The sequence below is a fragment of the Bradysia coprophila genome, assembly GCF_014529535.1.
Source record: "Bradysia coprophila strain Holo2 chromosome X unlocalized genomic scaffold, BU_Bcop_v1 contig_98, whole genome shotgun sequence".
Taxonomy (NCBI): domain Eukaryota; kingdom Metazoa; phylum Arthropoda; class Insecta; order Diptera; family Sciaridae; genus Bradysia; species Bradysia coprophila.
The window spans coordinates 621,549-634,746 of NW_023503371.1; the positions used below are offsets into that span (position 1 = coordinate 621,549).

The 13,198-nt window shown below is 35.2% G+C and overlaps 1 protein-coding gene and 1 pseudogene across 1 annotated transcript; one reads left to right on the forward strand and one right to left on the reverse strand.

The window, feature by feature from the left end:
* Positions 1-412: 412 nt before the first annotated feature.
* Positions 413-1,549, reverse strand: LOC119070528 (annotated as a pseudogene).
* A 3,411-nt stretch (positions 1,550-4,960) lies between these two features.
* Positions 4,961-12,480, forward strand: LOC119070529 (luciferin 4-monooxygenase-like). The gene is made up of 3 exons (XM_037174903.1): positions 4,961-4,990; positions 10,297-11,656; positions 12,317-12,480. Exons 1-3 carry the CDS (start codon positions 4,961-4,963, stop codon positions 12,478-12,480), a joined length of 1,554 nt encoding a protein of 517 aa, XP_037030798.1.
* Positions 12,481-13,198: the final 718 nt, after the last annotated feature.

Genomic DNA, 13,198 nt, shown 5'->3' on the forward strand with positions numbered 1-13,198 from the left:
CTTACAAACAATTAGTGATCGTTAAATAGTCAGCGTATTGGTGCTATGGTCTAGTCTTCGAACCTTCCCAACAAAGTTGCAGTGTTGCGACAATTGGTCCAGTCTCCCAATTAAATGTGAAATTAATTTTGTAATTTAACATTAATCAAGGCATTCAATTCTTGAATCGAAATCATCGTGATATGGTCCACTTTCACCTGGGGACTGGCGTCTCACTTGCAATTTTTGAATTCAGCATTTTGTTGTACGGAACAGTCAACTGTAATTCGTCCATTTATTCTCAACAATGTAAGTACACCGCTTATCAATGATCTAATCACAATTTGATTGTCTTTCCGTGCAAAGTAACTATCTTGACTGAGATAACGTCTTGTTTATGATTCGTATAATGAAAATAGGACAAGAAGTGGTAACAAAAATAACAATTTTTTATTGGGCTTTCTTACATAACAAAAAATTTAAACATTTGCAACTTTCGGTATAATTTTCTTGTAAATTTCGATGCCCCTAATATACACATCAGCGCTCAAAAACTCATCGTGATCGTGTAGCAAAACGGGAGTGTTAAATATGGGAGAAAAACCGATTGCCGGAATATTAACCTAAATCCAAAGTTAAAAGATTTCAAAACCTATATGACACAGTACTATAAGCATGAACATACCCCTCGAATGAAACGACTATCAGTTCCTCCTGTGAACACCTGAGTCCTGATTCTGAGTCCTCTGTGAATCGATGCAGAAATTTTTGTTTAACAAGCTCATCTTCTAAGTAAACCTTAGTGAAGATCACTTACAATTCATCCATCGCCTCCTTAAATGCCACCCAAAATTTATTCGATGCGTCGGTTTTCGTTGGAGGGACGTGCAATTCCTTTTGATTGAGTTGCAGCTCAACACCACCACCTGCTTCTTCACATAGACGATGTAACTGAAACACAGAGTTTAATTTGAATTTATCGCCAAGGTAGTCTTAACTGCTTGAAGTACCATAGCCTCAAATTCCTCTTGAGAACGATCTATTGCCATCCTGACATCGAACGTAATGGACATGACCGGTGGCACAACGTTACTTTGGACGCCACTTTAGCATGGTCAAATTAACGGTAGTTACGTCCCCAATAGTAAGATCCGGATTCTCATCCAATTTCTTCGCCTCTCGTGAACGGAATTCAGTCATTTTGTTGAGGATGTAATTGACCTTTTCACCGGAAGTGTTTTTGAGTAACAAAGATCCGTGGCCGGCTGTACCATTACAGATGAACGTTACCTCTGTAAGTATGAACGAAAAAGTAATTTTGATCTCTCCCTTCACGTCTTCAATGTATGTTACTCCAAATGGAACGTTCAGCGTAGAAAATTGGAAATACTTCATTCGGTGATGCGATCCCTTCATCCAGAGAAAATCCGACATTTAACGCCTTGAACTCGTCAGAATGTACAAAGACTTTCATTCCTTCCACGCCGCCGGTCTCCTCATCTGATAACCACACAATGATCAATTTTCTCCGCATTTGTACACGACATTTTCACATACCTGGCACAAACATATATTGTTGTTTTTCCTCTCTCGATGAAAAACTAAAACCAACGGCTATCGCATACAATTGTTTTTTAATTTCTAGCTCTTTGAAATGTATCTGTAGAAACTTATTTTTGCGATAATATTTACCTATTAAATTATGAAGCTGCCAGTAACAAAAATAGTTTCTTATGAACTCGCTAATAACAATTATTCAGTCGTAAACATTTCGTGAAAAACTGTAGAAGCCCATGTAGATTGACGTTAATAATTTTAATCTAGAAATTCCTTTAAAATCTATACTCCTGAAGTTCGCTTTTATTTTTAGTCTAGCGAACTTTTATAATCTTTTTGCTCCTAAACTAACATGCGAAATACACATATAACAGTGCTACAGACAGAGAAATAAATTACTGTCGTGAATTTCTTAACATCTGAACCGGTGATATTTCAATCAGCTTAAAATTAACTCAGAACACGTTTTAATGATCAAATCTGAAATCATCTGAAAAAAATCTTGATCTGATCTGAAATCTGAAAAAAGACTATCTGAAATTTTCAGATCAGATCAATCAAATTTAAATCAATCTGAACTGAACTGAAAATGTTCAGATTTGGTCTTTTTTCAGATTCCAGATTCAGATAAACAGCTGAGTCTGTTTACCCACCACTCATACTTTAAAATTGACAATTTAAGAGAGAAATAACAAAATATCAATAATACCATGCCTGAGAGTTTACTGAAGGTAGAGTCTGAATTTAATTCAAATTGAGTGGACCGGAGCGGCGAGGCGGGGGGGGTGGGTTTAAGTTGTATAGTTAAAGTTGGTATGTATGGATTGAAAGAATATTCATTGCTTAAAATGCAATCATTTGTTCGTCTTCTTCGGACTGGAAATTCTCACTAATTAAATTTTTAGTGTCTTAAGGGGTGGGTTTAATCTCTTTGTGGATTCTATAAATTAAATTTATTACAGGTCTATATGCCCACTAAAATTAAGGCGGCTCCCACCACATGGGTTATAATACAACTTAAAGAGATCTATTAGATATTGCTATTTGTTATGAATATGAACTCCAAATGATTATGTCTTATTACACTACTGTCCTCATCGCATTCTCAGAATTTCACAATTTTTAATAAGAATTTATTAAGACGCATTGACTATTGTGGACCTCACCTTCACTGAGTTCGGCTACTTTGTCTAGAAAATCTGATTAGGTTGGTTAGCTTGGTTAGGTAAAGACATTATTACAATACAATTTTACGTACTTAAACATTATTCACTTATTAACCGGCTTCACGTTTCCATAGTAATATTGAAAATTGTAAGCCTTAAGCACATAATGAATTTCAGATAATTATAAATGCTTTCACATCATTTCATTTAAATAAAAATACTTTGGTGTGTGCAACTATGAAGTAGAATTATGATTTTACGAAGAATAAATGTAAGGAAATCTGATCTAGAGTCGAGCCAGTCGAATAAAATGAAACTTTAACGAAGATTTATTCACGCTGACAATTCTAATTGGAAGAATAAACGATATTTCAAAACAAGACTTGTATAGGTAAATGGGGTCCATGGCAAAATGCGTAAAGAGTATTGATCGTTGTAGCTGATTCCTCAACACAAAATTTGACTAACAATGAAATCTAGGATTTTCTATTTTAGTATTTCATCTGAGAATAACAAAAATAAACAAAGATTCACCAATTAAAAATCTAGATTGTGTCAATTGTTCACGAAATGTCGCTGTACTCAGAAATCAACTCTATACAAACCCACTTCAAAACTAGCTCTCTCCAAATCATAAATAAATGTCCTGTGTATGTTTATCTAATTAATACAAATTCCATGCAGAGTGTGATACCCATTATTCTATATTATATTACTATCTTATATATATATAGCGATATCTATATATAATTATATGTATTAATTGTATATCCTCTATATCGTATCTATATATAGTAAGTTCGATTTGTGTCTATAAAAAATGGCAAATGTTGTCACATATCGATTTATATCAGATATGTTGTACTACTTGAACTACAATCAAATCTACTGTGCTTAAAATAGTTCTTCATATATATTTTCCATGTATTAAGTACCAATCCTCGGACAGAATTGAGTCATCTTACACCTATGTGCTTTCTTTCATTATAAACTTTTTTTATGAAGTGAGAAAATAATAGTATTATTATCTGTCCGTAGTATTGGTACGCTTCTACCTACATCGATTTTGAATTATACTTTCCCCTTTTTTTTCAAATAATTTTATTCAGCAACAATTTTGACTTTTTCTCGCTTTTTTGTATTCTATATCTCTGAATCTGTATGTCCCGGCCCGAGTCCCGATTTTTTAACACACAGAAAACACAGCCAACATTTCGACTCTGGCTCCAACATTTTGGACGAGCGCACCACTCTAGTGTAAAGGTATAACAAATTGAAAGATATTCCTTAGGATTTCCATTCCATTACGGAAACACAGCTAAATCTCTACCTCGGAATAAACGTCCATAATTCTCGGCGTATACTCTTACCAGTATGGTTATATTTTCCATTCATAATCTAATATTCATTATTTCCACTAGCCTCACGTACTTTACATCACCCACTATTCATTGTATGTTTATCACAAATAATTATTTTTAATTGCGGGTTTATCAATGGCGGTATACCAGTTAATGACAGTATTGTATAATTGGTATGAAATTTGTGAATTTAGGTGTTCCAAACAGTATCCATTCCGAAACTATTTAACCATAATACTCCGCTCGAAGGTTCTAGAAATTTTGCAAATGATTGCAGTCGACACTGACCCATTCGAAGCGATACAAAGCCACAAATCATTTTCAAAAAGGACGTTGTTAAAGTCTTATGCAAAATGAAATCTGCAAATCAACAAATTGTACAAATTATACCAATTAATTAATGTTTATCCGTCCTGAAACGTTTTAAATCGATTGTTTAATTAATGGTGAAAATGAACCGATAGATGTTATGTTACCAGTTTAGATGTTCACCAAGGTGGTACATGTTCAAATGTCTCCCTATTTCCTTTTATTCTTATTAAATGAAACAAGCTTTTTCACAAATAATACGAAATCAGACGCTTGATGCTTACAATACTACGTCAGCCACAATATTGTTACTTCCCAGGACTGCTCACATTTGTATTAAAATTTGTTTTTCTTCCCCAAATCAGAATACTTTCTTTCGAAAAACAAATAAAACCATTTACCCCCTATAAACGTAATTACAGCGCATTATAATATAAATATGCCAACACGTCCATTCAACTCATAAAAATAGTTCGAAATGACTGTGTACATCTGATAATATTAAATATTATAGTCACCACACAATATTTTTCTTATTGCAAAGATTTTACATCCTTAAATGATAAAAGCGTAAGATAACGGAAAAAAATGAATGAACAACGCAATTTCACATTGGAAGTAACAAACACTTTGGTTTGAAGTTTTAATGAAACTTAGAATTAAAAATGGCGCAAAATCAAGTTCATATGGAAAGTTTGACTGTACTATAAAATGTGTACATCTATTCTCAAGCCGCAGTCTAGTGAAACATTACACGTGAATAGCTGTGTAAATTGCTATAACAAATTTTCTTCGTGATTTCACTAGGCATTCGCCCATACAAATACTCATTCTTACTGTTACATCATTATAAATAAATTATCAATCAGCCTTTGCACAAAATCGTTTAAATTAATTAATTAAAATTGATACACATCGATATTATCACATCTATTTCGGCTATTGCCGCATCAAGTATTGAACTTTTTCATTCACTTCAAAAAATGATCAAAATAGTAATCAATCTGAAAATTTTTCCCTTTAATCTCGGTCTAGGCTCAGGCTGCTTTATGTGTTATAAAGTATAAATTGAACGGACCTACTGAAATTGTACGCCGATCGAAAGTTTTTGAGGCAATGGATCTGTTATATCTACCTGTTAGGGGCAAATAAACGAAATATCTGCTGTTAACACTTTTGCCGGGTTACTCGGACGTGGTCGACTTTTAGCACCCTCGAAACCCGGAGTCGAACTAATACCTCCAAATAAATGTTCTAAAAATCAAAAATTAAATTTAGATTTTTAAATTTTATTTGGAGAGCCCTCGACTTCTTACTACGTCCATGTCAAATTTCCACATTGCGCATTATTCTGCAATGTTTAATCTGATCCGTGATCTACAATAGAAAAAATCATCGTTTAAAAACTAAATGAAGTTAAAAGATTTTTGTGTCAATTTGCTGAAAATTCAGTGACAGATTCAAATATTTACTGCCGACACGATCATAATCGTCATAAGGTGAATGGAAACATAAGTTCATCTCGCCTCAGCAAAATAGATGAGAATAAACATTTGTATACAAGAGTATACAGTCACTTAACACTACAACCTTCGATTCCATACCTTGTCGAAGTATTCGGTTAATTAAACATTATCCGTTCTTCATGTTCTACGAACGGACTCAATCCATCAAATATTTTGTTCTAAACAATGCCACAGCTTCAAAATTAAAGTAAAATAAACGAAATAGCAAGCAGAACTAATACTATTTTACATGACTAGAGGATAAAAATGATAGAAAGTAGAGTTAGTGTAAATTTTGTTTGATCCGAGAGCGAACGAGGTCATTAAACACACGAAAATGGGACTTGTTCATCTTTATCCCGGTTATGTAATGGATTTACATGTTAAGATGTGTCGAGAAGTGCTTGAAACATGAAAAACAACGGTTTTAGACGCATGAAGCATTAAAAGCCAAATTGCTCGTATTTCTAATTTGTTAAACTGTAATTCAGAAGGTACATTCGCTGTTGCGGGTATATTAAATTTTGTGATATACAAAATTAATGATAGATTTTGACTTCTTCTCAAATACTTTTTATCTCGGCTATAAAAAGCTCAGTGTTAAAATATTGAAAATCAGGTCGAAATTGATTTAGTGCTTTTGAAAGTTCAAGATTTACGAGCGATATAAATTACCACCCATAATAATTCCCATCCACACATTTAGCCGCAATCTTTAAGATGTGATGTGTTGGATATTCAATGCAACAACCTCGGTTTATAATATAGAGAGGTATCTCGTTTGTTTTGACTTTGGCGGTCATTTGTTTAATTTAATAGTTACCTAACGACGAACATGTGAATATTGATAATAAGAAATACAGGAATGATACTGAATCAAGTTAAAACATAATGGCAACAGTCAATTAATACTTTTGGCTGGAATCTCACTTTAGGATATCTTCAACTGCACAGTGCACATGTCTCAGCGTGAATGAATTTTAAACCCAATAAGACCCTATTTTCCCCGGAAGTACATGCAATTACCTTTCTAATGACACCCCACACGACCCTGTACGGCTCGTGTACTTGGAGAAATTTTTGTAAGAAAAGTGCATGTTTTCAGTTTTCGATCACCTCCCACCAGCCACACAAGCTTCGAAGAATTTTTTTGAAAGTGGTTTTATGTTCCAGTGACATTCCAATGGAAAATGCACCCGACTTAAAGATTCTGTTTTTCAAAAGAATCCTTCAGTAGTTTGTTTTCTAGAGAGAGTATTGACATTGTCCATTGGACAAGCTAGGCGTACACCATTCGTACGGGTGTCTCCTTATTTGTCTTCTTCTAATTATTAGTTTTGTTTAAGATGATTCGAAATTGATTTTACCTTGCCAAAAGAAATTTTTGCGTTGCCATCAACCGTTCCGTCATTAATTCAGAAATCTAGAAACACGTATGACCTAACCATACGTCGTCCGTAAATTATGCACTTCGCATCTACTTACGGCTGGCCTGTGCAGCGTACTTCAACGTAAATCATTAACAACATTTACGTTATACGCTGTAATTCGTATGCAAAAAACTACAATGTAATTTAAAATATTTTCACGTGAACAGATATTTGGGAAATGGGGCACTTCATATAAATATTTCTATGGCGCGGATGAAAGCGAAAAGTGATTGGGTTGACGAAGTTTCGTATTTACAATCGGAATGAGTTAACAATAGATTCTTTACCAATTAACCGGAAGAACGAAATTTTGGAAATAGTACATTGAAATGCTTGGTCTCGATCAGAATGACAGAATAGGTGAATATGGTCCTGTACGGAAGTTAAATCGTTCGGGTATCACATAGTTGCCATCGAGGTGGGTGAACATATTTTTGTTTTTTTTATTATTGTTCCTGCTATTTTATGTGTTTGATGCGACGCTGTGACTCACTTGAGAGTGTTCTTTTTATGTTTGGAAAAAAAATAGTTAAACTATGTAGATTTTTGAAAGAGCAATTGTACAAAGCACGCAATTTATGTTGCAAAATATTACGTAAACGTTATTTCGAGATATATACGAAAATTGTAGTTGGAATATTTGCCTAGAAAAACCATGAAATATATATGTATGCCACTCACGAAATTTTTAATAGACTGGGAAATATACTTACTGAGAATATTTATTTCCATCCTTACATTTACATATATACGTTTATATACGGTGGAGAACTTTGATCGTAAACTTAGATGGAATGTTTAGTCAGTTATAATGTAACAGACTATGTGTGAGGTAGTATACGAGTTCGCCGTATTTGCAGATCCGAATTTCTTATTAAATCCATTTCGGAACAAAACGGCAACGCTATTTAATGGTACGCATAAATTGATGATTTTATCAGATTTCATAAGGATCAACAAATCAGTCAGTTTAGTACACTCAGCTCACGTTTACAGTTGATAAGATAACTATAACTATAAGATAACCAAAACAATTGATAGCTGCCTAGAGGCGTAAATGCGATGATGTTTACTTGCATTATATGAATTCATCTAAAGTATTATCATAGTAGTTTGAAATTATGATAAGATAATCAAAGATTTCATTTTTAATTTAGTAGTGATCTACTGTTTTACACACATAAAAAATCCGAGGGGCAAACCACTCGATTTGTCACTTTTTTTCTGTGCAACTCATTTGCAACTCGTTTCGTATTTGATACTAGTTTTCTTCCAAAGAATGTAAGATTCGGTAATATAAAAATTTGGATAAAATTAATATTTAGTAGTTATTTTCGTAACAAGTGACGAAAAGTAGGACTTTCCATTGCCTTTATTGCGAAAAACGTTTCAATATTTTTTTAGGCACACGATGTTTATTGTCACACTCGGTCTGCGGCCTCAAGTGACAATCTACACATCTAGTGCATAAAAAAAAGCATTTGTCACTATATACAACCGATAAACACAAATACAAATAACTATTATACTACAAGTACTATAAAGGGTGTTTTATGTTCGAGAAATGGTAAATGGTAAAAGCCGAGCAGAATTTTCTTCATAATCTTCTTGTTTATTTGAAGTTTTGATTATTTTTTTAAGTTTTTGGCACTGTACAAAAGTCTTCATACAAAATAGTACTTTATGTGACAGCTGTTTAAACTGCGTTGATTTGAGATTATATTAAAGTGGTTCGTCGTTCACTATTTTTAGTTGTCTGGGCGTAGATTCTCATGCCGTTAGTAACTTTATGAATTTGTAAGTTGACAGTTCTTATGGGATTTTATACACGCTACTGCTTCTTTCGTAGCTTCTTTGAATCGTTAAAATTGCGAATTGAAGCTACGCAGGCTAATTTTTCCTTTTTTGACTTATTCTTTTTGTTAACGTTTGCTTTAATGTTTTTTTATGTAATAATTAGAGAAAGGAAACTGTGACCTTTATATTTTTTTTCTTGAAATAAACGGATAATAATACTGTCAGGTTGCGAATAATGTGACTTACGAAAATACAAGAATAGTCACCCTTAGGGCTAGTTTAAGGTAATCGCTTTAAAAAAAAAAGAATTTATTTCTTCCGCTTTCGCATGCAACTTCTTTTGAGAGGTTTGCCCCTCAAAAAAATCCTACTTTCCAATCTAACCTGTTCTTCTTGGTTTCTCTTATTTCTATCATTTGTCAGCAAATGAACATTTGAAATAGCGTAAGAAATTAGAGTCATTAGAGAAACGGAAGAGCACAGCTACAGTAACAGCTTAGATACGAAAGTGGGATTTTTTACGTGAGCAAAACATTATTATTGCCTGGCAGTTATCACATTCGATTCACATCCAAAAATGTTCCGTACAACATTTGTGAGCGACCAAAAGCAATGGAATGGAGTAAAAACTCCGACAATTTTTAATCCCTGTACTTCACTTGGCAGTGTTACATTAAGCATACTCAAATTGAATGCTTCGCGAACTGCACAGGTAAAATGTTTCGGATGTCACGGATCAGTTGTAAGAGTAAGAGATAGATGTTCAGGCGATCGCAAAACAGGTGCAAGGAACATCAGAAATGCTTGTTTCGCTCCAAAGCTTAAAGCTAGAATCGCAGTCACCTCCATTCAGAAAAAGTTCTTCGTTTTCATTCCATTTTGTATACGTTGTCAATCAAACGGATGAACCGTTTTATAAGTGTTTTAGGTGACTGCGCTCACGGAGCGAAGTGCGGATTAAGCTTTCACTCCGTTCACAAACAAGCTTTTTTCATAGTTGTAGCGCAACGGGGTGAAAGCTTAATCCGCGCTGTTTCACTCATATTCTCTCTAAATGTTTGGGATTCTTCCATTGTTTTCCTCAAGAGTCTTTTTCAACTATTTTTCATCGGAGTCTCTATGTCTCACAACTGATCTAACCTTGATGTACTTCTTCTGTTTTGCACAGTTTAAATATAATTAATTGTTATAGATTTGTGCGAATACAAATGCCCACACAACATTCGATGAGCTGTACGATCGCACAGTTTGCGTTGCTGAAAATCTCCAGAAAATCGGCTGTAAACAAGGCGAAGTTTTTATCTTTTACACGAATAATACCGCCGATATTCCAGCAATTGTTTATGCTGCCTTGTGCTTGGGATGTCCAGTGACAGCCTATGTAACATTCGCATCGAAGAGGGAAAATCTGCACTATTTGACTGTGACGAAGCCGAATTACGTATTTTGTGACTCGAATATTTATGAAGATTTAAATGAATGCTTTCAAGAGTTGGGAAATGAGCCGACATTTTTTACATTCGACGGTCAAGCCAGCGGTAGTGTACGTTCGGTCGATAGCTTATTTCAGAAAGTTGAGTCATCGGATTCGGTTTCGTGTTTTTGTCCGGTGGAACTGGACGGTACCAAAGAGATAGCGTTCATTGTACCAAGTTCTGGTTCGACTGGCAAAAATAAAGGAGTTCTCGTGTCACATGCTTCTATTCTCGACACTGTGACCCGACTGTCATCGTTTATCAATGCATCTGATGTTCTGCTTTCCCTCTCCGACATTTACGCAATAACTGGAGTGGTGTCTTTAATGGCTGGCACAATAAATGGAGCCACCAGGGTGGTTAACTTCGGGCCATTTTCCCCTGATCGATTTTTCGATGTGGTTGAACAAATCAATGCAACGGTCACCATATCAACGGCATTTCCGATCAAGCAGATATTGAACCACCCGCGCATTGAAACGGCTAATCTGTCGAGTTACAAGCACTATTTATGCGGTGGAGAAAAAGTGTCGCTTGACATCATTCATAAAATGAATAAATTTATGACGAACGGAACATTTTGTCATGGCTATGGAATGACAGAAACTTTCATGGTAATTACGGCAAATTTTAGACATCAAAAGAATGTCTCGGTTGGACAATTGATCAGTGGATGCGAGGCGATAATCGTCAACGATAGCGGCGAGCGACTGGGCATTGGCGAAGTTGGCAATCTCTGTTTCAAGCTAACGTTCCCCTTTTCTGGCTACATGGGTAGCACTGAAAACGCTGCTGATTACTTTGATCACAATGGATTTTTTAAGACGGGAGATATAGCACGATTCGACGATAACGGCGACCTGTTCATAGTCGATAGAAAGAAAGAGATGTTTAAGGTGGGTGGCTGGCATGTGATACCAGCCGAAATCGAAGAATTCCTCAATAAAATCGATGGCGTGAAGCAGTCATGCTTGGTGGCGTTGCCAGATCCGGAATATGACTTTGTGCCAGCAGCTATAATTGTAAAAACCAATTCAGCTGCGTGCACTGAACAATCAATACACGATGCCGTTTCAAGTAAGTTTTATCTAGTTCAGTGAGGAAATAATGCTGGAGCTCTACTAAAGAGACCACGGCAGAGTAAAATAAACCAGGCAGGAGCTGTTCATTTTGGAAACGTCAAATAAGGGAGCTAATACACTGCATGAAAATGAACTCAAATGAAAACTGAAATAAATTGAAGTAATTTTATTCGCAAAAATAAAGCTACTTGATAATTCAGGTCTCTAGTCAAATCAAGCGCTCCTGCCTGGTTTATTTTACTCTGCCGTGAAGAGACGCAAAATCTGATGAAGCCAAAAACTAGATAAAAACTGAAATTTATCATCCAATTGAGATCTTTATCATTTGCTTGATGATATTTCAGCAGCATTTTGCAATAACCATGTTTAAATACATTTTTCAAATGGTAGAAACGTGGTTATTACAAAATGGATTATCATTTCATAGGCTGCATCACTACGCCTTTTTCGTATAGACCATCTTCAAGTTGCGATACTTTCAGACGTAACCACACTTAAGTTTCGTTAAATGTTTCGTTCATTTATTCATTTGTATGAATTTTGATGGCATTTCCTAGCGTGGATGGCATTTCAAACGTCCTTGAAGACGATCTATAGTTCTATCGTTGGAAAAGTAGACGCTAAAGGACTTCATAGTTCGTTGTCACTATTTCAGACCATTTTGCTTACACGAAACGACTTCAAGGTGGGGTGTATTTCGTTGATTCACTTCCAATGACTGCAACTGGGAAGATCGCTCGCCGTTCGGTAGCAGAAATTGCGTTAGATTTGGTAAAAAATCAGAAAACCGATCAGAACAGAACACTGAACGCCAATTGATCAAACGCGAATTTCGTCAACTACATAGAGGTAGGTAAAAAAAATTTAAAAAAATGGCTGGTTCTTCTGGTTATTTTAAATTAAAATTTATTTTTTGTTATTTATGATTTTTCATTTAACTTTTATTTTCTGTTGATAAGTAGGTGATGTGAAAATGGCTGGACGTGAAAAATTTTGTTCGTCAAATTTGTCTTAGGTTTTCAAGTTATTTCTTTGTTTTTTTGGTTTGTTTGATTTTAAAGTTGTTAACAATTGTGTCCGACTGTTTTCGCGAGCGATTGTAGTTTTTTCCGAATGAAATTTCGACGGACGGAGACTTAGGCGGTGAAACGGGATGATTACCAACATTGTTTTTGGAAAAGTTGCTCAATGGAATTCATGGAACTCATGAATTTGAGGGAAATGCCGAGAAATAGAGGCCGAATGCCAATGCGGAAACTAACAGGAGGAATATCGAACGGAGCTGTATCCAGGTCAAGCCGTTGAAACCAGTGAAACTCGATGATGAACGAAGGCTCTGGTCGTGGTTGCAAATACGGTTTGTCCCGCGTAAATGATACTGAAATACTGAAACCGCAGCACGGTTTGGAGAAAACTCGGACTCCAGTTGAAGCAGATACGGTTTGTATAGGGTAACGGTTTACGGTACGTGCGTTGTAACTTGATGAGCGAATGGTTGATGCTTTACAGTTACCATTCTCTGAATGCGTCATATCTC